This window comes from Lichenostomus cassidix, chromosome 3 (assembly GCF_008360975.1).
Source record: "Lichenostomus cassidix isolate B80296 chromosome 3, HeHo_3.0, whole genome shotgun sequence".
NCBI lineage: Eukaryota > Metazoa > Chordata > Aves > Passeriformes > Meliphagidae > Lichenostomus > Lichenostomus cassidix.
The window spans coordinates 28419548-28446976 of NC_139483.1; the positions used below are offsets into that span (position 1 = coordinate 28419548).

The window sequence follows — 27429 nt, forward strand, 5'->3', positions numbered from 1 at the left end:
CACTCCTACTGTTTCCAACCCCTTGAGAAGGTTACTGCTGACTCACTGGGCCACAGGAATAATAAACACATCTCATTATGTCAGAAGAACACTGACATAATTATTTTGCTGGAATTAATATGAAATAACTTGCACAAAGAAATTCCATAAGTATATGTTCAGCCTTCTTCCAAGCAAGACGTCTCATAGAACTGAATCTCTCCAGAGTATTTCACAGAGCAAGACAGTAAACAATACATATATTGGACATGTTCTGCAAGAACATTTAAAGATATGGCACTACAAAAACAGAGCAGTGAAAATATTATCCATTTCTTAAGTAATGGAGGCAGGAAGAAGACATAATGGTGAGACAGATCAGAGAAATTTCCAGCTGCCAGGTGAAAGCAGGGAAACAGAGTGATCTGGGATGCCTCTTCTGGACCACACAAGTCTGACAAGAAAACTTCAGCCTGGTGGAAAATGAAGACATCAGGAGATCATGAAAGATAGCAGATTTCCAGTGTGACAAAAGTAACTGTATGTTTGAAACACCATGAAGAAAGCTAAATTTGAAGGTGGTGCATGCCTGAACTCACCACAAACAGATGGTTCCATGTTCCAGTTGAACTACGATCTACTGGAAACACTGTGAAATAAACTCATGTTGTACATTTTTAAACCTTTAAAGATGGCCTACGGTACAGAGTTTTGTTTTAGATCCACCAGGCTCTATTGAACAAGGACAATTTAATCCTTCCTCTGCAGGAAACCTGAAAGATACTACTATCAAATAGTTGAAAGAGAGCTTTCTTTATAAAAATAGAGATGAGACTGGGGAGGAAGGCTTATGAATCTGTTAAATGTCAGCAAAAATCAACTAGCAATTCAATTTTTATCTTTTTTTCAGCCTACCATGCTGCAGTCTCTCTGCAAAGGAAAGCAAGAGACATCTATTTCTCATTCTTGCTAGGTTTTGGCTTGTTGGACCATATGAAATATGAGCTCTGCCTGACCCCTTCTAACACAGTGTTAGTAAAACAAAAACATTTGAGTAGGGGAGGGAAAGAAAACCCAACCCATGCAGCTATTTTACTTTAAAGGACACGACAGTTTAGTGTAAACAAAGGGGGAATAAACTACAGGGATATATGCACAGTAAGAGTCAATTGGAAACAGCTGTTGGCAGATACTGTGGCAACCTGAAATCTGGGGCTGCAGCTCCGGGTTGCACAAACTCCTTTTGTTTGTCACCAGTTTTAAGTCCTCTCTCATTGCATGTGTATGCACACCCTCATGAATATGAGTGAGGGGGGCTGCAGGAGCAGCAATTGCATGGCAGCAAGCAGGGATGATTTGGCTGGGAATGTCACTCCTTCAGGGTCTAACCTCAAGGAGGAAGAAGTGGGGTAATGAAAAAACCTGCAAAGGGGTCAAAAAGCCTTTTCAATTATTGTCTGCAGCCATTCCTCCCAATTCCTGTCTTTACTATTGGAACCATATAAGCACAAAGAGCAAAAAAAGAGGCAAGAATGTAAGGATGCTGTTTTAGCTCCCATAAATGTTTGCTTTTCTGGTTGCATTTAAAAGGGAAGTTTGGGAAGGAATATTAATCCTGGGCCAACATATATGATATTTTTGATATTCTGGGTGTACATTACAAACATTAAATTATCTAAGCCAGTGGGATAGCCCTGGCAGCTGGTGTTCCCCATACCACAGCACAGCAAAGTTAACAGGGCATAATGCAAACTTGCAGGCTCCTTAAGGACACCTCAGTCTCCAAATCTCTGTTATCCATGCTAGAGCTGCTGACAGTAAGAGCAGGATATTTCCCAGTGGAGAAGCTCACAGCCACAAGACACAGCTTGTCACCTCTGGTTTGAGCCCAGACTAGCAGCTCGAGGTGCACTGACTTCATGGCACACCTGGAGTGAACACATGCCATGTATCTTGAAGTGCAAGGTTCAGGCTTCAATGACTCTGCTGCTGGAGGCAGCAAAAATAAAGACAAAACACAGAAACTGTTCTTTCTTGCTGTATACAGAGAATTCTTCTCATGTAAGATTGCCCAGACTTGCACAGCAGAGTAGGTGAATGTTGAAAAACATGCATTGCTGCTGTCCACATTGCTTTTGTTTAGTAGACAGAAGATTTTCATGAATAAAATAAATATCCAGTGGAAATATCCAGTGCCATATGAAGTCATGGACCACCTTCCTGGATCCTTTTCAGCCCAGCCAACTGCAACATGATGTTACCACTTCCAGGAGATGTTTCACCTGCTTACAAGAGTCAATCTGAACCCCAGACACAACGTAGTAGGTCCATCAAACAGCATGAAAATCCTGTTGCCCTTACGCCTCCCCATTCCTCTGCCCCTGCCTCAGTCAGTTGCCAACACCAGCAAAGATGTGTTGGCAACTGCTGCAGAGAGAGAAATGTAAGCCTTCCCTCACTGAAGGTTTGGATGGTGGGGGTCCTGCTGATATGCAGGCTAATGTCACATAAGTAGCATAATGAGAGCCTCTGTGGGCTTCACTAAGCAAGGCAAAGAACTCACTCCAGCCCTGGTGGTCTGTCTGCTACCTTGCTTTTAACTGTTAGCTTGCTAGAGCAGACAGGCACCACATCCATATGAACCTATATTTTCTACTGCCCAATGAAGCAATTTTACTGCTCAGTACTGCCACAACTTTGCCATGTTCTGTCTCCAGCCTTGCTGTCACTCCTCTGGTAGGAAAGGCAACTTTCCCAGTTTGATCAGTCTGCATAAATCTGATAGTGACAGACCTCCAACCCAGTACTCATGTTGGTAGAAAGACATGAAAAAATATAGAGGGCCCTGATGTCACTGCATTTGAATGCATAAATCATTGGAGGAATACACAAAGGCAACTCTGACTCCAAAAATCTAATTCACAAATAGAAGACTTAATTCTTCACAAAATATTTGGAGCTGGAAGAGACCCACAAGGATCATTGAGTCCAACTGTTTAGTAAATGGCCCACAAATTATTTAAAACCACCACCTTGATGTTATTAGCACCATGTTCCAACCAACTGAGCTCATCTCAGGGTCTTGAATATGAATGCCTAGGTTTACCACTGTTCTCACCACAAGTCAAAAATTAACATCACACTCAGCTCCATTGTATCCAGGGAAATGGTCAGAGCAATATTTAGAAAGAAACATACAGAGAGAAGAACATGACACAGACAGACAGACACAGAACATGGGGGTCACATCACTGAGAGTGAAGTGCAAGCTCTGCCAAAGAGCTGCTTTCATCTATCAATGAGTAGTGGTCGTTTTCTGGTGATGAGTCTTAAGATACATGCTGGTGTCCACCTGTTTGACACACAAAGTGTGTGTGTGTGTGTGTGTGTGTGTGTGTGTGTGTGTGTATATTTTGATTAAGACATAGGAGAGACGTGCTTTTATGATACCGTAAGAGAAGTTTATCTGAGGCTCTGCAGGTGTTAAAGAGCAGGTCTAGTTGGGAAAAGAAACACATCCATTTGTTTAATTCATCCCCTCTTTCCCCTGCATTGATCATGGCACACCCTGTGACCTCAGGCATAGCACACTTACTTGGAAAGGAGAATGACACAATTCTGGGCCCTCCGGCCATCAATCACAGAGAGCTCTTTCACCTTTCGTGTGGAGAGGTAAAGGTCTTCTGTGGAGCCCATCTCTTTCTGCATGTATTTCAAAAGAGAGGGAAAACAATCAGTGTTATGTTTCCCACCCAAGATTGACAGACTTAGATCAGTGTAACGAACAAACCCATCCCGACCTAGAAAAATCCACCCACATGATAAGAAAAGGAGACAAAGGCATGTAGGTAGATCCTGTATTACTAGACAAACAAATATCATTAATTAACACCTATAAGATCATCTTTGATTCCAATACTGGACCTGATTCTGAACTACTGGACTCACTCTACCAACAATTATTTTATTGTGTTAATGTGAAAAATTGGCATGATAGGAGAATCAGGCACATTATGATGAAGCCCACTGGTGTCACAGCATATCCTTCAGCAGGTGTCTCCTCCAAGGGTTACACAGCATTCTTGAAAGGCTGCAGCACAAGCAATAAAACCCTTTTGTTATGTCTTATGGCTGCCATTGGACCTGACAAATACATATTATATGAGAGATCCTAACAGTAGGGCATGATGGCATTTATCTTACTAAATGGTAAAAATTTACATCTAAACTACCTTCTTGTTTCAAAACTAATTAATACATTTAATACAGAAATCACCCTTTTCCAAAGTTATCTGAATATCCCCATTGCCATACTTATCACCTGAAAAAAACCTAGAAAATCCAGTCCAGAACATTTGTCACAGCACACAGAGACAAAATATAATAAAACTCAGTCTGACCATCCAGGAAGTGTCTCTCTGTCTCCTTGTCCTATCTACCCATGAGAGTCATGGTATTTGTTTCACTTCTAGAGATTGGCTTTCTGTAGTTACTTTCAGTATCTTTTAACACCATTCCTAAAGGGAAGTGAATGTAATGATAAAATGTCTTGATCTTGGATAATAGGATAATAGTTACCAACAGAGAAAAGGGAATTGGAAACAGGACAGTTTTTATTTTCCCAACCGCTCCTGGAACAATTTTAAAAATACCTTTTCATTATATCCATATTTTCAGGCTTTGAAATTTTGAGATTTACTGGTACAATATAGCTTTGAATGCACCTATCAAATAAGCAACACGACTTCTTTTTTAACATATACCAGCCAGCATGGTGAGTCAGATCAAAAGGTCCATCTACCCCAGCATCTTGTCCCTGGGAGTGGTCAATAGGAGATACCCAGGGAAATGTGTTAGATCATGGCAAGCGGTGCTTCCCAGAACTCACTCTCAGGACTCCAGGTTCTGAAACTCAAGTCTTACCTGTATCAGCATGACTAATCCAAGAGATTTTGACACCCAAGTATTTGAGAGTTCAGTGTAAATCATAGGCTCACACTACTAGTTGTCATTTCATGGATTAACTGTTACAGTCAGCTCCCACAAATCTGTGTTTCTCCTGGATATACAAAGGACTCATGCAGCCATGTCCAAAAGTGCTGCAGTGAGCCACCACCAATAGCAAGTGGCATTTTTAAGCAGGTACAATGCACCAGCTGAAGACATGCACTCAATTAAATTCTGCTAGATGCGCCCAAAGCATCTAGCTTAGCAGAAAAAAAAAAGATTGCAATGCTACTCAATACATCAAGTAGGGTTTCCAAAAAAAGTCAAAATTTGCATTGGGTAAGTTTATTATTCCTGAGAGAACAACTAACAATACCAAAAAGAAGAGTGCTCCCAGTATATTCTGGCATGTAGAGATTTCAAAGTTTTCCTGAATTTTCTCAGTTTGTGGGGAAGAAGGCAGGGGAATATGGAGATAGGCAGCTGTTGGAAGTAAAGAAAGCTACTTGTAAATCTGTGCTCTTGGGTTAAAAGCTTCACTGTTCCTCAGCAGTTAATATTTGCAGACAAGGACAAATGAATAGTGATAGCCAGCACCCATCTCAAGGGAAAAAAAAGTTTCAGCATTTGGCTATGTATGTGATGGAGATTTAGCCAGCTTCCCTTAAAGCCATCCAGCAGGAATTGGTATAATAGTCTCCATGCCATTTCCAAATCCCCAACCCACAGGGTTCAACACAGATGAGTAACTTGAACTATTCAGACATGGCCCAGTCTTTGGCCATAAGGGCTAGACTCATCTAAAAATATATCCTCTTCAACTCATATTGAGGAGAGAGGTATTTATAGTTACTTGGAGTGATGTGTAAGCAAAAGCAGATGAAGCCTCAGGTTTTACCAAAGCCAGATTCCAAGCTTAGCTGAAGGAAAACAGATTGCATATGGACTATTCACATTTTCTCAGAGAGAAAAAGAGGAGCAAGGGGGCAGTAGCTAATAGCTTTTGTGAGAGAGCCCAAGCCCTGGCAGTAAGAACACCTGGAGCTGGTGTCAATCTGACAGAGAAGATGACTAAGTTTTATGCCATCATTCTTTACCAACTCCTCATCTGGGATTACACTATGTTATGTGCTTCAAAGAGTATTTCAGATTTGGTATTTTAATTGCAAATTCAAAAATCAACTAAAATTTCAGTGCTGAAATGACTATACAGGTGGAATGTGTTCATCATATCGGTGCCTTGCTCCAAATACATTTTGATTTTGGTTAGCTGAAGAACTTGTGCTCTAGTACCACGGCAACATCCTAGCTTCTGGCAATTATCAATACTTTAGAGAACTATTTGTACCATATTGACTTGGTTTGGTATAATGCCATGTCAGCTTCCCCCATGTGGCAAAAGTCCTGATTAGACTTTGCAAATACAGTTCCCTGAGCACTCATGGTGAGAACCACTTTCTTCTGAAGCCATCAGAGACACTTATGATCATATCCGAAAAACCGTCTTCTGATAGCATCATTCTTACCAAAACTGTTGCCAAGAATTTTGCTTAAGATGATAAATAAATTGGGAGGTAGCCAGCTTAAAGACGTGCATAATCAAACATCTCTACTTTATCTAAACACCATTTTAATCTTTTTCTGAACTTTTTGAGGGTTTCAGCTGTCCATTTAAGCTCTTCTGCTCCTCAGTTGGTACAAATCCTTCTGCCAAAGTGCCCAGTTCTATGCAAAGGAATATTTCCTTTACCAGAATTTCTGTGTCTAGCAAGTGCATCTGAAGACTTCAGGACTGTCCAAAGCAGATTGACCACAGACTGGAACACTGGAAGTGAAGTCTCCCTGAGAGCCCTTTTTGTTCTCCACTGGAGAGACTACTACTTTGGTTAACGAACAGTTCACATTTGCATTCGTCTTTGCCCCTGGTCTTTTTTATTTCCTCAGGATCATAAAAAAAGGAGCTAAGACACCACCAGTGAGATACAAGTCAATGAAAGAACAAGAACTACTTCCTATCACAGAGATGATACAGCTAAAGGAATCTTTTTGTACCACCTTCCCCATCAAGCAAGCAGAGTGCAAGGGCATATGAAAGTGGCACAGGCTGAGTTGTGAGCCCATAACGGCATGGTCCAGGACTTCATCTTCACACACACTGCAAGAGCATCAGGAGGCAGACAATGATACTCACCTGCTTACAGGAGGAGGGGTTAGTTAGCAGGTCCTATGCAGGCAGCAGTCGCAAATAATGAAGAAGGAAACATGCCAAAAATTAGCATAGAGAAAGACACCAAGTTTAACAAGGCAGCTGAATGTAGACACACACTGTTTTCTAAGAGCATAAAATGCTTAGCAAGTAATGCAGACCCAGATGGTTCAAAGGTATTTCAGCATTTCTTTGCATATTTTAAATCAGCAGATGTCAGGGGACTAAGAGTCCTAGGTCTTTTCTGAAAATAACAAATTCAGTCTCCAATCATAAATCTCTTAGGTCTTTAAATATTAACTAGTATAATGCTTAAATACCTTTACAAATCTAGTCCAGAGCCTTACTGAAAGAAGTGCCAAGGTTCTAACTTGAGGGTCAATTCTCCTCTCCTGATGCACAGGCACAGTTTGTGGGTACTAACAAGTATAACAAGCAACAACTTGTTTCAACAGCACGTTACATCCTTTCTCAACTTGTAGCCAAGTATTTTGAAAACTCTCAGTAACCACCGAAGAAGCCTTACAGCATTTTTGAATGACAGACTCCAACTATTCCATGACATACTCAATACTCCAGGAAAACACCAGCTATACTGAATCAAAAGGTCAACATTACACAGTAAGATTGGAGCAAGGTCGAAAGACAAGTGTAAGAATTCTTGGTCCAGCATTCTCTACACTGTACAATTTTGCTTTCCCTCATTGCCACCAAAAAGGATACACTGGGCTTGAGAGAGGAGAAAAGACCCTCTGTCATTAACAAAATTAGGAATATAGAAAAATTATTTAATGTACATGAAACTGGAAAACACATGAAGATCATGTTAATAACAGCAAAGAAAGAAATGTCTTTCTCTCTACTCATTCAACATTTCAGATGCAAAAGAGCAGGGCTTTGCACTGACATTTTTCTTTACAGATATTTGGATGAAGTTTAAAAGTCACAAACCCAGAGTAAATACATACTTGGTCAGAGTGGAATATTTCCAAAAGTAGACGAAGAGAAAAGACTAAGTGTGAACTGAAAAATGCTCATAAATTCTTAATGCAAAAGCAATTTTGGTTGCCTGGTATTTAAAAAATAGGAAAATTGATTAGGACTTGTTGATTGGAATCCAGTTCACACTGGAGCAAGCATGGATGAAAAAGAGAGTATCACATGAAATAATAACAACAAAATGTTTAAGGGAGAAAAATACCCCCCAAAAACAATATAAAAACCTCAACAAAAGCTGGAAGGCCAGAAAGATGTCTAACTGCACAAAAATATAAGTAGCTTACATAAGTGTTATTGTAGTGTCTGGAGCCACTGTCATAAAGTGTGTTTAATGAGGATGGAAGAGTACTGTTCAGAGACCCACGGAGGCAGGGGTAAGGGTCAGGTTAGTTTATGACTGAATAGCTCAGGCTGCTTTTCAGAGATTGGTAACAAAGCTATAAACATTATGATTCTAACTGACACCAGGACAGCTTTGGCTTTGGATTTTGGGGACAAAAGGAAGCAAGACTTTGCAAGGTCATTTCTAGTGAAGAAGCTGCAATGTTTGCACCTGAAATATTGGAATGGAAGGTGTTTGGACAGGATCTAAATCCAGTCTCATAACAGCACTGGACTTTCATGTGTCTTTCTTCCCCACTGTGAACTAAGATCTTGTTTCAAGGAATGGGATTTATAGAAAGAGACCCACTGAAACAGCAACAGCTATTTACAAAGGCTGAATGAGAAATGGAATCTCATCATGCGACAGTTAACATCGCATTCTTCACAGCTTATCTATGTGGCTGTGAGCTAGTAAATCAGAAGAGTTATTCATTATGTTTATTGGATTAGGTGGAAAAATGAAAGAGAGAAGGGAGCAGATGGAAAATCCAAAGACAAGGTGTTGGATTGTTAATTCTAAGGTACTGAATAAGTTAATGAAGTACTTATCATCACTGTAGGGAATAATCATAAAGGTTGTTTATGGCAATTGGGTCTGTGTATTTTCCTAAAACTTCAGAGTAATGATCCAGTTCCACAGAATACAAAGGATTGAAAATATTTCAAAAACAAAGGAAAGCTGGGGGAGTTCAAGGAGTGCAAGTACAACCCGTCTGCTGCTAAATCTCATTCAGTGGAGATAGACGGATTGAAAGTGACTTGCTTTCCAAGAAAAAGAGGAGGGAAAAAAGACATTCTAATAAATGGCCACTTTTAAAGTATGCTGTTTGTTCTATAATCTGTAATTCAGACAGTTTCTGTCACCCAGCCAATTCAGGCAGTTGGCTGTTTAAGAAAAAACAGACAAAATGAAAGACAGCTAATACAGTTCACCTTGCTTAGCACTCAGGGACTACAGCCTTTTTTCTCTGGATGAATGGGAAAAACAGAAAGACTGATATGCAAATATAAATGTAAACTCCAGAGCTTTTGGAAGTCAATGGCCACTGACATTAACTACAGCATTAGTAGTTGTAGGTAGGTTGGTAGGTGTTGTCTCTGAGAGCTGCCCATTAGTATGAAGTATGTCCATAACACAAGGTTAGACCCTGCCCCATGTGTCTGTCCCAACTTCTTTTGTCTTCCCATTTTTTGAACAGTGGCAGAGCATCAAATGATGCAGCCTGACTGCAGGTGGGCAAGGGCTCAGACCATTGTCCCGTGTTCTTTTCTCCTCCAGAAATTCAAGGCAGAAAAGGTATGGAAGAATTCACTCCTACCTGGTGTCTCTGATATGCGGAGAACATCTTTTCAAAATCTTCTAGATCCAGCACCTTGAATGCCTTTAAATCATCAATCTCATTCCAGATTGTGCCATGGATCCTCTCCTAAAAGAAAAAAAAACTTATTTTAACAAGATAGCAAAAGTATTTAGCTAAGGACATCAAATCCCATTTGGATAGATCATTCTCTTCTCCTCACTGGTCATATTCCTATGTACTACTGCTGTCATTTTAGAGGACATACTTTATTTCAAGAGTCATAGGAGGAAAAATAGTGGGTTTTCTTTTGTTTGTTTTTAAACATACTATTTTTTATTTTTTATCACAGAAAGCCTCTAATGAAAAAGCACATTCCAAGACTAGCAGACCACATCTCAAGCATTATCCATGATCCCACAGCATACTTCCTTTCAAGAGTGGCCATCTGTCTAACACAACGATCGTGGTCATGCTGAAAGGAGTGTTACCATCAGGAGGAAAAAGCTTACGAAAAGCACTGATGCATGACAAACCCCAGACACATCTTCCCCCTTGCAAATTTTGCCAGGTTCTTTTGTAAAGCTTAAAGGGTGTGTGGTTTTCATTCTGTCTGCCTGTGAAAGTAGTTTAAAATTTTGTTTTATTTTACTTTTAAGCCTTTGAGTCTTTGAAGTCTAATTGTTTCCTATTATATGAGCTCCCTTGTCTGCATGAGGTCTTTGTCAAGTCAGATAGACACAAACTATACCCAGATCCCTGAAACAGCATCATTCCCAGTAACTGGAAATTTTAACAACCCTTGTGATAATACACTATCCTGAATGCCAGGAATCCTAGCTGATTGGTAGATGATTAGCATGGAGGGAGACAGGCACAGACGTCTCCTCCTACTTGCTGTCCACCAACACCAGAACAAATAGGCTCCTGTAGTACATGAATTAATTAATCAGCAGTCATCCTAAACCAAGTGAAGGCCTTGGTTCTCCTGCTGACATTCTCAGTACAGATATCTTTACTGGCAGAGGACACAAAGATTGAACAACCTTCTCCTTCCCACTGATTGTTAAGGTGCATGTTGTGTGGGACAAGCTTTGGGTTCTCTTCACACCTGACACCACTATTCTTCAGCTCATTTGGTTCATTTCACTATTTTTGAAAAATAGTGAAAATGCTGATTAAAAGAAAAAAGAAATGGACAAAAGGAATTGTAAAAAAAAAGACTTAAGCATATCCCAGGAGATGAAGAGCCAGCAGAACACTGATGCAGAGAAAGCCAGGAACCACAAGCAACAGCAATGAAACTCTCACACAGGTTCCAGGTCTGAAGTATCTGACTTGTACTTACACAGCAAAGTGTGTTAACACTTCATTATCAGAACTAATTAGGAACAGGCTCTACTTCCCATTCAGAGTCATCAAAAGGAATGAGGGAAATGTGCTAAGCCACAAGGCTCAAGGAGCAAGGAAAAAACCTGACAAGGATAAAATGAGGGGGAAATAAAAGTGTGAAGTGTTCTGGAGGAAATTCCTGGCAGGGCAGACACTGTGGAGGAAAACCAACACCCTCTCTCCAGAGGCAGACGGTGAGTGCCTGAGGGTAAGGAGGGATGTCTGCAGTGCTGTTTACAGCTAAAGCATATCCTAGATGGGCGCAGCACCCATCCCTGAGCAGGCTCATCAATATCTCTGTATCATCCCTTGCAATCAGGGCGCCTCTTCTTGCCATAGCAGGAAGAACACGTGACCGTAACATGGCAAACAAGTCTGGGAGGCTCATCTCAGCCAAAGGAATAGGAGACAAAATTAACTTCCACTTCATCCTAGCCCTGAACTCTGCTGCCAATCTTAGCCAGAAGCATCCAGGCAGAGTGATCATTCTCATTCAATTTCCAGGCTGGCTTTGTAAACCATGAATTATAAATCCTGAGGGATGTATTTGAGCAGCAGAGCAGTTCTATGAGTGCCTCACTGTTTCAGGCTGTCCAATCAAACACTGAAATGGTAGAATATTTCTTTACAGGAGTCCTTAGAGTCATCACTGGGTTGAGCCCTGAGGATGCCAAAAAGCTGTTATGCTGTGTTTGGCAGAAGCTGGATGTGACTCAAGAGACAGCTACTCATGAGTCTTGCCCATCTACCTGTCCAGATGCAAAAATCTCACAGGAGTGAGGTTTTCTCACTAATGGCAAGAACAGTTAAAATGTCCTACAGAACAGTCTAGTCTGAATGAACTGCAGAGGTGCCAAAACAGGAAGTTCTGAGACTCAGAAAGGGACTGCAGAGAATAGCTCTCCCCGTACTTTCCCAGGAAAACAACCCAGTGAAAATGATTCTAACTTCAATTCAGATTCATTTTAAGACCCAGGTTGAATCTGGTCCTGTACAGGATGGTTTGTATGCTACTTGTCGGAGAAAGACAAATTCCAAAGCAGCACCCATTGCAGTGGCATGCACAAATAGAACTTTGACTAAAGCAATCCAATTTTAGGGCTAATTCAGTCAAAGAAAAATCAAGGCAGGCAGAGGTATAAATAACCTTTGTTACACATAACACTTGCAGTGGGCCTGTCCCTTCTATTTCTACTATAAATTCTGTCCTTGAAAATTTTCATGCTGCTGCCAGATTATTTGATACACAGTTTACACAGTTATGGATTAACTGACTGATAGTTCCTTGTCATCAGCCAGAGAAGACAGAGCATTTTAAGAGAAACAGACTTGCTTAATGTGATTGTTATGATAAATTATTCCCTCAGCACCATAAAAATATTTATAGTCCCTAAATAACAATTTAAAAATAAATTCTTTATTACTTTTTTTCCCCCTCTGTCCTTAAAAAGACAAAAAAGAAAAAAAGAAACTAATGAAAGAGAGCAGTCGCTTTGTCTGTAATGTTTGTCTCTCCATATTTATTTATTTATTCATTCATTCATTCATTCTACAAGTTTTCCAAGATCAATGGTTCCTCTGCTCTGGAAAGTCTTAGCTTACTTTGAGAAGCAAATCCAGTGACCTACACTTCCCAGCACCCTCTAACAAAAGGGTGACACATACCAGGTAAGGAAACACCTTATTATGAGTACAAGTGATTTGTTCTCATAATAAGATGATATGAGTGATAGGAGACAAGGCATTTGCTCCATCCAGCTGAGTTTTTGGTATGTTTCATTTAACAATTCACTTGCTGTAGCAGTTGCATCATCCCACCTTTATAGTGAATCCCAGTTTGCTGACAGACCTACCAACACTAGAAAAAGGCAGCATTTTATGGCACCACAAACCATACCAAGCTGTCCTCTGCTATGTCTAAAGGATCATTTCATTTACCCTGATAGATAAATAATGATATTATGGAAGCCAGCAAAGTCCATCATGCCTCAGTAACCTCACAGCACGAGTGAAAACTTGCAGTACTTTCATTTGACCTGCAGGTCCAGAGAAACCATGGAAATGATGAGTGTCCTGTGAATACTGGAGCAGGCAATCCCGCTCATTAGTAGGTTAGTATTTGTAGAATATTAAGCAGAAAAGTTGAAGCAACTTAAAAATTTAATTCAAAATTCCATTATGAATCTGAAAAGTGGTATGAACAAAGCATATTTTCCAAATGTTTCTCTTGATATCAGACCCTTTCTTCAGTGCAAGAAAAATCCACTTCAAGCAAAACCTGTATTTTTGGCCTGTTTTTTAATCAAGACAGCTGTTTCATCTCATTGTATGCCTAGGCACCACCACAGCTATTATGAGTAGCTTCACACTGAGATTCTGGAGAACACTTTCCATTAATTTTGAATCTCTAGCAGCAGTCCTTCCTAATTTTATGCCATAAACATCAGACTGCTTTTAGGAAGAAAGTTCCAGAAATCAGAATCACTGATAACATTACACAAACATTTAAAAAAAAAATTAGTGTCAAAATGAACATTTTCTGTTTATGTGACTGACTGTTTTGGAGGTTTGGGTTTGGTGGTTTGGGTTTGTCTTTGCATGTGCGTGTGTGAGCACTTTTTGGGTTTTTAAAAAATTCCTCTATACATACCTATATGGTACGTAGAATTTTTTAAAAATCCTATATGGTATGTAAAACAAATACCTTTCTTACAAAACTATTTCAGTCAGGTCTTTTTAGGACTGGCTAAAGGAAGCCTCTCTGACATCACTGATGAGAGTCATTACCAGGACATTTGATGAGAAACTGCTTCTCCAGCCATGAAATAACAAGCAGAGCAGTTGAAGGTTACTTGATTTACTCTGAGAACTTCAAATCAATATGTTTATATTTATTAAATAAGTAAATATTAATCTATACTTCCAGTGTGCTTGAAACCAGTCTATTTCTTGAATTAACCATAGATTTTTGGTCCCTGATTGACCTTTGGTGTTGTGTAAAACTCAGAGTGAGAGCACTGCTGCCCTGAAACAAAGAAAGGAATCTTTCCAGGATATTACAGTGGTTATATTGCAATATCTTTTTCTTTAAAAAAAGAGATCCTTGGCACCAGCACTACTGTAGTGCTGTATGAATGGAATTCACAGACAATGCTACAGAGTTGTATGAATGGAGCTGTGGTGTGGAAGGGCTTCATCAAAACGCAGCCTGTTCATGCATCTAAATGGCTTTGCCACTGATCATTAGCTCACATCAAAGCTAGCACAAACTCCTTAATTCTCAATGGAGATTAGTGGGTTCTTGGAGTTTCCTTGTTAGAAGCACAGATACTTTCCAGTGAAACCATTTTTTGTGGTGCCCATGGGAACTGTGGACAATCTGTTATTGTCAACTGCTAAGAGCTTGACTATATTTGATATTTCTCCTAACACCCAACAGCTCAGTTCTTTCCTTCCAAAGACAAAATCAGCACTGGAAAAAAAGGTGTCATATGAATTGCCCTGGAGAACAGCCTTGATTCCACTACTGAGAAAGTGTATTGCAGACAAATCCCTCTCAGCCAGCCCTGTCCACACTCCTCTTGGCCTCTGTTGGCTTTCCCTCACTCCCTCAAGGCAAACTGCATGGACAGAGAGGAGCTTGCTCTCATGAGGGCTGCCTCAGTCCTGGCATCATCTTCACACTTGACAAACCTTCTGAGAGAGACTCTGTACTAATTACTTAGAGAAGGGTGGTCTAAACAGTATACACAGATAACTAAGCTGAATGACATATCTGACCTGCTTGCAGCCCTAACTTTATGTAAAGCTGTTTCCAACACTGTGTTCCCTCAGCTTGCTGGGTTTTATGTACTGTTCCTCAAAATGTTTTTGTGGAGAAAAATTGTATTCACGTGAACTGGAAGTTTAACCCTACTTCAAACCACAAAAATACCATGCACACTTGCAAGCCTCAGTTTCCTAGGCTCAGAAACTTGAGATGTGCTGCTCCCAAACAGTGTGTTTATTGTGAGTCCTCATTCACTCATGTCTGGCTACTCTGACAGCTCATTTCAGGAGAACACCACAGAAGTGCAGCAAAAGTAACAAACGACATGACAAGGCTCATGAAACCTATTCATGACTTTGTGCTCAGAGGATTCATATCCATGTGAATAGAAAGATACTGAAGCAGGAAATCTAAGATAACTGATGAAGATGACCAAAATGAATCTGTTTCTCCAGCAGCCAGTGAAATTAAGTAATTCCATAACAAAGTGCAACCCAAGTAACAACGTGAGCCACCTGTGTCGACACCACAACCTCTGCATTTTGCAGAGACCATACCAGGTTCAAAACACTAACACTGCCAGACACCCCAAAATAAATGCCCCACCCTCTTATGCCCCTTTTTCCAACTATTTTGCCTTCCTCAAAATAGTGTCTTTTAGCCATCTCACCACCCAGGTCTTCAATTTTATTAGCACAGCTGCCTTCACTCTTATCCAGAGGGCAGGATAAGCCTACAGTTACTGTACACTAAACAGAAACACCTGTGACTCTCTCTTTTTCATATAAATTCATATATATACATATATTAGTTATTATTTCTTTTCTTCAGAGCACTAAGTCCCATGTTCTGCAAAGGAAAATAAATCCTCGTCCTTACATTCTCTCCCACACCCCCCACGTGGCCTTGACAGACAAGCACAGACGGTGCAGCAAATATTTCACTTCACTTTATTTTAAAGAAAAGGGGAGAGGGGGAGAGAGAATTCTTGTGGCATTCCAGAGGTCCCTGGACACTCATTCCAAATGCCGGAGTTGGGCCCTGGGTGAGTTTTAGTCTAAAAGAGAACCTGGGTTTCTAGGCAGCAATCCAAACTCAACACAGACACTTTTTTCCTTTCTAAATCAGTTAAAAAAATTAAGACCTAAAGAGAAACGGGGAGGGAAAAGAAGAAGGAAAAAAGAGAGAGATGGATGAGAGAGAAGTCAAGAGGAAGGAGACACAACTAAGGTAGAAGAAAATGAGCGGAACAGGAAGAATCCAAGTCCTCTGGGTTTGTTGCTTTGTTTTTTTTCCAACCCAGAGTTTTATCACGAAGGGACAGAGTTCCAACCATTCAGAGAGAAACACAGTTTCCCTCACGGCCATGAACAAACAGTGAGGAGAATCACGACACCTTTCTCTCCTTGGTGACGGCTCCTACCAGAGTAGAGGCAGCTGATTTTGCAGCTGGTTCTCACCATGTTTTGCATACATTGGCTTCAGTCATCCTTTTCCCTGGTGCACAAGTGAGGGCAGCTCTGGCATACCAGTTCTGGACATGCCCAGCTCTGACTAATGTCCTGAGCCCCACTGCAGCTTTGCTGAACCAGATCATCTGCACACCCAGCTCTGTACAGCTCAATCTATCCAGCACCTTGCTCATCACAGGGAATGTGTGCCACTGCTGGAGAACTGGGGAGACTCCCTCAAGACAGCAAATGACTCCTACTAATCACAGCCCACAAAAAGCCACTTGCTTCTACCACTTTGCATTTCATGGCATTAATCAACATGGGGGTATAATTAGAAAATAAATTAATTGAATAATGCAGTTTCTTACCTCACTCAGCTTAGCCCAGTTGAAGGATTTCAGTGGATGTGAAGGCTGTGGGATAGATTTCTTCTTCAGACTGGGGCCACTGGTACTGAAGGTGGTTGTTGAAGGGGGTGGCACGCCCATGCTGAAGAAAGGTGGTGCTCCTGGTGGAGGTGGAGGTCCTCCTGGAGGAGGTGGTGGAGCAGGAGGAGGGGGACAGCTGGAGAAAGGCAGAGGAGGTGGCAGTGGTGGCAAATTCTCAGACAAGTGAGAAGAGGACACAGCTAATGGGCCACCTGGAGGAGGGGGTGGTGGGGGTGGGAAGGAAATGCTGCCCCCTTGCTGGAAAATAAAAAACACAGAGAAAAAGAAAGCAAACAGTTTAAAAGGCACAATAACTCCATGTTGCCAGCTGATGTGATTTTATTACGACTCTCAAAATATTTGATGTTTTCTTTAAAGCCTCCTGCTCTCAAAGCCGTGCAATAAAGGGAGGAATCTCAGCTTTCATTTAAGAGAAAGTTTCAAGCTCTTGGAGTTGTGGAGAAGAACTTGAAAAAGGGAACCATAAATGGCTCAGAAAAACAGAAAGCTAGTAAAAGAAGCCAAAATGTATTATTTTCTCCTTATGTATGAAAAAAGAGAAAAGCTCAATCTTTTGAACTTTTGAACTCCTGTGTTTAAAAGCTAAGGGTTTGAAACACTGAATACCTGTCTTCAGGCCCCACTAGTGCAAACTGGGAGAGGGGAGGAGGGAATGAATCTGCTATCTGCAGTGTCTAACTCCTCAGGGCTGTGTTCTGGTGAGTTGTGGCTCAGGCACACTGCTGGGATACAAGAAGCACCAAGCCGGAGGGAGCATCTGCAAATGTCACTTTTGCAGAGCTCCAAGACAGTTCAGTTGCTCTTGCAGCATGATAGGAATCCAGTTTTTTCCCTAAATACACTTTTGTATCAGGGAAGTTTCTCTCTATTCCACTGAAACAGCAACCAGGGCTACCTTATTCAGCAATGAAAATTATGGCTGGAGGAGGACACGTGTGCTCAGCAGCTCCTGCAGGGAAGGCAGCTAAGGAGAAGGAATGAAGCAGCCCATGCATTAACCATTCTATACCACCAGCTCAGGGATTTTGGTCTTAGCTAAAAGCTGAGCTGCTTCTAAGTATTATCTATTATGGCCACAGATGTGCTTCACTCATAATATGCTTTTGTTCATCATTCACTAGTTAGCAGCCTTTAAACATGGAAGGGAAAGACTCCCAGTCTCATACCGAGAACTCATTAAGTTGAGCCACCAGATCATTCATCTGGTCTCGGGTCTGGCGCAGCTCCAAGGATTCCTTCTGCAGCTTGTCCTTCATTTTGTTCAGCGTCTTCATCATTTCATCCTTCTCCTGGGTCTTTGTTTCACATTCCCGCTCCTTCTTCTCTAGCCTGCTCATCAGCTCAGCATGGTCTAGGGGAACATGCAAGTGGGACTGATGAAATAAAGCTCAGGAACAGTCCCTGAGGAGATGTAGGTTATGTTGAAATAAAGCTGACAAATCTGTCAGCTCAAGCAGAGATGTATAATGAGAGCAAGGAAAAGAAATAGAGTCTGTCTTGAAAATGACCTTCAGTGATCAAGACAGCAATGCCCAAGTTTCAGTTAGAGTGCAAAATCACTTCATGTGAGGACTGAGGGAACCCCCATCCTGTGAAACACATAAACTGTTCACCATTACAAAAATGTATGCAAAAGGAAAAGCTGTGCCCATTTCTGCTGCTTGCTGCTCTGTGAATGAACTGAGATCAGTCTTGCCTCTGTTTCTGCCTACCCAAGCACAGAGGATGCACTCACCTTTCCGGAACTTCTCTGCCTGATCCCTCCACTGCTTGACTTCATTTTCATTCACCAGCCTGAAAGATGAAATTAGATCTTTTAAACTTTTTCTGAAGTGCCCAGGTTGAAAGCCAAGTGTAGTGATCTGCAAAAGGCAACCTGGTGAGTGTACAAGTTTGTACAGGATCCCACCAGTGATCTGTCTGGATCCAGGTTCTGATCCCTAACCTACAGCTAATATAAATGTGATGCCTTGTTACTCAATGAAAAGGGATAAAGGAATGGCTGGGGAAGAAAGTCCTTCAGGTAATGTGCCAAGTCTCCTTATTTTGAAAGAGAAAAGTCATCACTAAAATAATTACAGCTTCTATGGGTTACAAATTACCCCATGCTTAATATAAAACCAGATTGCCATAGCTTTTTCTACTTTCTGTGGTTCTATTTTTACTTTCTAACAAGGAAGAATATCACTTCTTGATTGGGTAATATATCAGTAACAAGGCAATTCTCGTATCTCATACTGGCATAGCTATTTCCTATTACTGACAGAAAATATGCAGGGCATGCTGGGGATTGATTAGATACACAGAATGAGGAGTAGCTATGAAAGCAGAAAGAAAAGATCAGGCATGAAATCTACATACAATGAAGTCTGATATCTAAATTGACAGAAAGGGCTTAACACCACTGTATTTTTCCATGACAAGAAATCAGTTTCAATTTTGGCTCATGCCAGTAACAAGAGGAACTGTAAAATTTTTAGTATAGGAGAATTTGGTTTCATACAGGACTTATGTTCTATAAAATGCTCTTTTCAGTGGATAATTCGGAAGGGTAATGGGCCACGAATTACCTGCAGAGGCAGTTGGATGAAATGCAGAATCCAAAAGTTTGGCTAAAAAAGGACTGAGTACAGGGAAGTTGAGGTGAGAGCCAGCTCATGTAGCTAGACTTCTCAAATGATGCATCCTATGGGAAAAAATAATGGTAATGCCCTCAACCAAGCCTGTGGGTGAGAGCATGCAGACATTTTATGAAGAGGTAAGAGGTTCTGTGTGCTAAGTGGGGACTGCTTTCCCCTATTTGCAATCTTTCTAAACTGTGTGCTCGTTAGTGAGGAATGGGATCTACACAGAGATTATGACATTATTTTTATTTTTTTAGTATCAAGGAAAGCTTTCATGAGCATCCTGAATGAAAAAAAGGCACATGAGGAAGCCTTGTTATAAAATCCTGAGCATTTTTTCTGCTCTTCTAACCAGATTAACATTTAAGAGAAGTAGAAGTCAAAGACAAGGACTTTGCTAAAAATACTGCCAAGGTAAGATGTCATTAGAAGGAAACTTCTTAGAAGACTTAAGTACATGGCAATGAGAAGCTCTAGGTTGAAATGAAACACTCCTCACATGGTATTTCATTTCTTAAGCACCAGCATATTGATCATATCCTTATAGCTGCATAACAGAAATAAACAATAATAATGCAGCTTACATTTTAATGATATTTTTGACATTGAAGTTTTCCAGTGGAGCTATATCTGGATCATCTCCTCGTTCATCCTGAAGAACAATTTGTTGAAGTATTCTGTCCAACAGCTGCCACTGCTGGAAGTTTCCTCCATTCCTCTTATCTGTATGAAAAAAGACCAACCCATGAGAACTTCCAATTCCATGCTGAAGTGCAACAAACTGGCATTATTTCCTTCCCACCTTTCATCTCAATCCTGTATGTAAAAAATTACAGAGCACAAAGCCTAACCCTGAACTGTTGCTAGCAGATTATTTGCAAACACCTGGCATATTGAAACAGCACATAACAAGCATGGGCAACTTGGTGCCTGCTTTGTACATTCAGGTTGTGCAACACTTTTGACAGGTTAGCTATACCTTGCACTTGAAATGTCTGTAAAAGGGACTCCTGTGTGATAGGCAGTACTCAGTATTTTCTGGGGCTTGAGGCTGAGGGCTTTTTTGGTACCTAGGTAACATCATGATTAGGCACTGTAAAAACAATAAGATGTTCTATCTGCATTATAAGTTATCTGCAGGTCAGTGAAACTCAACTGGCATGAAAAATTCATACAAATATGACCAGAAACTGTGGAGATTAAGAACAGAAATTGAACCAAAGGGACTGATCCCATGGATGTCAAAACAGAAGAGCCAGAGCAACATAAAGTTTACCTCAGCTCTCTAAGTTACATAACCTAGAACTTCAGATTCTTTAAAACTGCTCCAGTACAATCTTGTCCTGGCCTAACAGGATTTAGTCCATCTGCCACCAAAAATCCCAGTCAATACATAGAGCTCAAATGCCATCCTAAACAGTAATATCAAGAGGCCACTGAGACAAAGAACTGCTTGAATTTGTGCATGGCAGGGCTTGAATCCAGAGAGCCTGAGAACATATCACATATCACATTACTTTCTGAAAAGCACATCACAGTACATCTCCCTCATGTTCCCTTCTCAGTTTGAGTGCTCAAATATGGTTGAAAGTAATGGAAGACCAGCACCTCACACCTAACAGGACCAAGGCAGGCAGTTCTTTTAGTGATCTTACTGTTACATTCTGGATGCATAACTGAATTATTGTATTGCAGTTAACAAGAAGATTCTTATCACTTCCTTTGAAGACAAGTGGCAATATTATTTTTCACTTTGAGTTCAGGAGCTATCCACTGATGCATTGCCATAATCAGAGATAGCAGCCTGAAGACTTACTGTAGAATTTCCCTGTGGCAGAACAGCTTTCAGTATTGTATTGTTTCCACCAGAAAGAAATCCTCAGTGTCTTTTTTTAATATTCAAAATGCTATCTGTTTCTGGTAATTCCCTGATCTACAGCACAAGGGCTCTTTTTTAAAACTTCTAATTTAAAATCATTAAAAGCTCTGCCAGTGACTAACTGGAATGTCTCAGCTACTTCATTTTATTTGCAAGTGCAGAGAGATCAAACTGCTGCTCTTAAGTATCGCAAGAAAAATTTGCTTGATGAGTCAGTTTAAGATACCAAGTTCATCAGCCACAGCCAAGTTCTGAATGGGAGACAAGGGCAGTGTGTGCCCCGGTTCTGTGAACTTGTACCTACCCAGAAGCTTCATCCAGCTCTCCAACACCCCTTGCTCTGGAAATCTGTAAATGTACTCACATGGCATCTGCAAGCAGTGCTGGAGGATGGATAACAAATAGGGATAGGCGTCTGTGTGCTTCAATCTCTTCTTGATCAACTCAAACATCTGAGAGGCACTTTTTGTATCAATGTGGATCTGAAGTGAGAGAAGATGAAAACCATCCACAGTGAAAGCCTGATTAACTGTGAAAGATCCAATCAATACAAAGGCAAATTTCCAGCAACTGGACCTCTGGCAAAGTCTCCTGCCATGTCCAGCTGTGGGTTCCAGGAACAGGCACACGGGTCTTTGACACCACCACTGTCATCCCTACCCAGTATGGAAAAGATCCCCAAAGTAATGGGCTAGAAAGGTGGGAGGCATGCAAAGGCACCAAGGGCTGGAGCAAGCAGATCAGGGTCTTAGAAACTGGTGGCACAAATAGTAGAAGCTAAGCAAGAAAGGGACAGTTGTTCTGTATCATTGTGCAGCAAGAGCTGTTCACGAAGAAAGAGGAGACTAAACCATTCAGGACCCTAGGGCTTTTTATAGATGCCAGAGGTTGTCTTTGTTCTGTGCTCATCTTTAAAATCCACTGATGCCATTTTAGGCATCACCACATATTCTAAAATACTGATCCTCTCCACAGGCCCTGAGGCAACAGTCTTTGACAGTTTCATGTAATCTTGGGAAGACTATCAGAAAATAGCCCTAACTTCACCCACAGTCCTGCAAAGGGGATGTCTGAAACTAGAATGCATCCAGATCATCAGGACTGAGAACCTGAGAGCAGGGTTGAGAATCTCCTTTACTCCTGAATATTCAGCCAAAAAAAGAAAGAAGTTTTTATCAAAGATACTCAGCAGAAGCCCTTTGTGTGATCACTGTTTTCATTGTTCACACACCACAAACCTCCTACTTGCTAAATGAGAGACAGTGAAAAAGCTGCATCAACCACTCTCAGCATCAAAGTCAAACAGTTTTAGGGAGCACAAAGAAAAGTTTCACCAAGCATCCCAAGTGAATGCAAGTTCAGCTTTGTCAAGTTCAGGTACTCCAAAGACAAACTTACCAGGTCAAACCGCTTGGCAAGCTCCAGGTCGTCTTCATTTCTGACCATCTCAAAGAAATCTAAATGTCTAAGAGGAAACACAAAAACATCTACCAATGTTCATTGCATGATTCAGACTTAAACTGAGTGTGGTGTGTCACTACAGAAACAGAAATACCTCAGCTGAGCTAGAACATGTGGAATTGGCAATCCTTTCTTACATGAAGTGCTGTCACAGGTATGCAAGGTAAGTGAGTCAGTGACAGGCCAAAAGAAAAGGTTGGCTGAGGTGTACATGCTCTATAACTCCTGTGCTAAAGTCACTGTGTTGAGATAAGGTGCAAAAAAGAAACACAAAATAGGAAAGGGATATTCTATTTTTGATTAATGCAAAGCCTACAAGGATAATACATTTCTAAAAGGTCCACACTGTACTTGTTTGCCAGCTATTAGACCATTAACAAGTTCTTTTTAACAGTGGGGCAGAGGTGCATTCAGTGGATCAGTTCACAACAGTCTTTAGCTATGCCTATGGATAAGCACAGCAACATGACTATGTTTGGATCCAGGTGACCTATTTGTAAGGTCATATTTGACCACCTGGACTCATCTTACACAGAGACCAGAGCACAATGGATGATGTGGAGAAAGGCTGTGGCACATTCTCCTGTATAGATCTGGTACAAGAGTCCATGTAATCCAGGCATGTGAGATCCTCTCAAACCTCTGTTATCATTCTCTTGACTAACTTGTAAGATCCAAAAGTGTCCTAAACTCTCCTGAACACTCCTGGTCAGTGTCCAGAGGAATACCTATAGAATGTCCATAGAATACCTATAGGGTTATCTATAGGACAGATTCTCTAATTCTTGCTTATAATGTTGCAGAACAAAAGTGACATTCCTTGTTCCAGCTCTGCAGCGAACTGTAGACATACAACTTGGAAACTCAGAACCTGCACTTAGACCACACATATTCAGTCTCTATGAAGTCAATGAACTACTGGCTTCCCTCCCTCCTACCAGGACAGGCTTTTGTTCCAGTTTTTTCACAAGACAAAAGAATTACAATATTTTTTGTATTTTTCATTCTGATTGCAATCCCCAGCTGAGAAGGAACTGAGGAACTCTTTGCCATAGCCTCTGCCAACTTAGTATATAAGTTTCCTACTTAATCTGCTGGTGTTAATTTTAAGGATACTTTGGGTTTTTTTAAGTGAATCAGTTTCAGGAAGAGACAGAGACAGCTGACTCAAATAGAGAAGAGTTTTCTAAGAAGTCTTTCCGTTTGTCTGTTTGTCAGCAGCTGTTCTCAGAAAATATATCTTACCTGTCCAGTGTGGCATTCTCATGTCCTCTGAGCTTGTCAATGACCGGTTGAATTCCCAGCATTAGAAATTCATATCGGAGGTGCAATCGGAACTCCAAATTGTCCTTAAAAAATGGGGGAAAACCAAGTTATTTGTTTTCAAAAGCTGTAAATCACATTTTAAAAAATTACTTATAACTTCAGTTCTTCCCTTTTTAATATCCTCTATTCTGACACCAAATTCACAGGATAATTAATTCCAGTAAAGTAGGTAAAAAAGAAATTAATGTCTTTGCCTCCATTTCACTTAAAAGTACATTTACGTACTATGAATTTTGCATATGCAGTCCTAAGGACAGCACGCTCCTTAGGCAACAGAAGCTATCACCATTTCTCCAGCTAGTCCATTAGAGGTTCCCCTCCTGGTTACAGATGTATTACAGTATTACATTCTTCCTCCTTGTTTTTCTCTTTATTTGTCATAAAACCACATACATAAAATCACGTACTCTGACAAACCTTCTGACATCTATTCAGTGGGATGTTACAGGATTCCCACAGATAGAGACCAATACATTGTGAGACAGCTCTCATGAGCTTGTCTGTTCTGGTTTAACAAAAAAGAAAAAAAGGCCAATGTCACAAAAGTAACACTTTTAATGAAATAAATCAGTTTAAACTGTCCTCCAGACTCAAAAAGAAGTCTTGTTAATAAAAGTAAAACAACTGGGCTTTTTTCTGAAATGTCTCCCTTTGATATTTTTAAATTAAAATGCTTTGAGTTTGGCTTTAAGTCAAAACAACATTTCAAAACATTTCTGAAGGTAAACCAAAATATTTTCCAAAAAGGTTGAAATAAAAAGGTAAATGCTTTGCAGTTCTTAAAACAAAGAAACAGAAAAACAGCACAAAAAAACAACCAACCAAACAAGAAACAACCCAAAGTAATCACTTCAGCCTAAGTGGTCTATGTTATATTGAAAAAGCTCAAAATGAAAGAATATGGAAGACATTATAAGACTGATTATAACAATTATGCATTATTTTCCGCAAACTATATCTACTCACTACCACAAGATTTGTGACTTAATCTACTAAGTATTTCCAAGGTAAACTAATTTAAACATAGCATTTTAGAAGGAATTTCCAGGGCAGTGACTCACCTCACCAGCACCTGCATTCAGAACAGCATTGATAAAGGACATGATGGCTGTTTTGAGGTTTACTTCATCTCGGTATCGCCCCATGCTTCGGTCTAGCTCATTTAACAATGACTGAAACAGAACAGCAAGATGAGTTAGAGGACATAATCTAAGTTTTTGCACCATTGTGCATACTGTTCATAGGATATGCACATAGTCTTCTTTTGATCTGCTATATATTTGCTTAAAGAAATATTTCTTTTCAGACAATGTTGCTAGAAATTTTGGGTACTCACAATACACAGATGAAGAATAGTGATAGGAATATTATGCTCACCTGACCCTAATTAAAAAAAGGGGGTTTTAAACAACTTACTATTTGAGAAAAAGCAGAGACCCTTTATAGATGCCAATACAATCTAAGAAAGCAGCAGAATGATGACCTTCCTCATCAGTTACCTCTGCATGGTGAATATCATACATTCATAGAGTCATAGAATGGTTTGGATTGGAAGGGACCTTAAAGATCATCTAGTTCTAACCCTTCTGCCAAGAGCAGGGAACCTTCCACTTGACCAGGTTGGTCAGAGCTCCATCCAACCTGGCCTGGAACACTTTCAGGGATGGGACATCCATAATTTCTCTGGGCAACCTATTCCAGTGCTTCTCTACCCTCATTATAAAAAATCATCTTCCTTTTATCTAATCTATATCATCTATATCTATATCTATATCTAATCTATATCTATATCTATGTCTATCTACCTATATCTGTATCTATATAGCCTCTTATAGTTTACACCCTTTAGCCCTCGTCCTGTCATTACAGGCCCTGGTAAAATGTCTTTCTCCATCTTTCTTTTAAGCTCCCTTTATATATTGAAAAGCTGCTGGAAGTTCTCCCTGGAGGCTGCATGTTCCCCTATTAACCAGCTAACAGGGATACTTAGCATTCAGGGGGTCTTCAGCACAGGAATGCTTTTGGTCTAATTTCTGCATACATACTGATATTCCAGCATAATCTTGTGAACATCAGGAGACAAAGGAGAAAAAGATTAGACAAATAACACTGGTGGCCTTTGCATTTGCTTTATTTAGGATTAATTCCTCTTGAATATTTACCAAAGAGGTTATTATATGCAGAAACTGATTAGCCATGAAAGCAATTCTACTTTTAGCTAATGGTGCTGATCACCATTTATCTTCTCTTCAGGATCTTCTCTGATCAGTTCATAACTCCAAGGATGGTTTTCCACTTGAGATCTGCCAGTTCAACTGGATGAGACTCACTCTAGCATTAATAATAAATGCCTCACACTCATATATTTGTTTTGCTGTTTCATGAAAAAAAAAAAGGAGAGAATTCTTTTTAGTCTCCCCAGTAAGTTTTGGCCACCATAAAGGGATAATGAAGACAAAAATAATTTTTAGGGTTCGGCTCAGCAGACCATCTAAATAACATTTTGAAGCTATGATGCTGAGTAAGGAAGTTCATTTTCCTTTAGTCAGTCTTTTGTCCCCGGTTACTAAAAGTGTTAATTCTTAGCAAAATCTTTCCTCTGCTAGTCATCAGTTTTGTAGGTCTATCTTGTTTCCTGCAGAAAGCCACAGAGATATGTCTCAAGAAACAGGAGGAATATCCTTCTGTGCATTCTTCAGGGGAAAGAACAACCTCCTAGCTTCATGCTTGTTTTTGTGCAAAAATATTTTGACTTATCATACACTGCTCCTGACAGCTGTTTTTACATCTGAGCATAGTATGTTCATTATCAAACATGCTTGGTTTCATAAACTCCTTTCTCTTGCTGCTTCTAAATCTCCCAACTGGAATTTGCAAATTTCCCAACTCCGGGCATTTGAGCTTCAGTCTTATCCAACTTCCCAGTAACTGTGTTATGACCAAATAATATTTTGCTAGAAGTGGGAACAAGTCTCACATAAAAACACATGAAATGCCCTACTGAGCCAAACTGCTGGTCAGCTCAATCCAGCATCCTATCTCTTACAGTGACAATCAGAGACTATTTAAGGAGTCTTTAAATTCACCAACAAAACCAACTGTACACCTTGACAAACCAGCAGTAGTGAAATAAATGAGAAAATTTTATTCCATTACTGTCAGATTTTACTAAAATCCAATGCACATGCGCCTTCTTGGAATAATTGAATTAGCCATCACTCAGAGGCTTCATTCCTATCGTATTTTCTCACCAACTTTTGTG

General features: G+C 40.3%; 1 protein-coding gene across 3 annotated transcripts in view; it reads right to left on the reverse strand.

The window, feature by feature from the left end:
• Nucleotides 1–27429, reverse strand: part of DAAM2 (dishevelled associated activator of morphogenesis 2) — a 223546-nt gene that overhangs the window by 32250 nt on the left and 163867 nt on the right. For 2 of the 3 annotated variants that reach the window (XM_085055065.1, XM_085055064.1), the window contains 11 exons: nt 25229–25339; nt 24087–24190; nt 22779–22845; nt 21745–21862; nt 20086–20224; nt 18613–18671; nt 18044–18228; nt 16797–17114; nt 9835–9942; nt 7118–7150; nt 3575–3681 (listed from right to left, as the gene is read on the reverse strand). In XM_085055065.1, coding sequence (XP_084911191.1) covers nt 3575–3681; nt 7118–7150; nt 9835–9942; nt 16797–17114; nt 18044–18228; nt 18613–18671; nt 20086–20224; nt 21745–21862; nt 22779–22845; nt 24087–24190; nt 25229–25339 — 1349 coding nt within the window. The remainder of the gene's footprint in view (nt 1–3574; nt 3682–7117; nt 7151–9834; nt 9943–16796; nt 17115–18043; nt 18229–18612; nt 18672–20085; nt 20225–21744; nt 21863–22778; nt 22846–24086; nt 24191–25228; nt 25340–27429) is intronic. The other variant, XM_085055067.1, reaches the window with a different exon arrangement.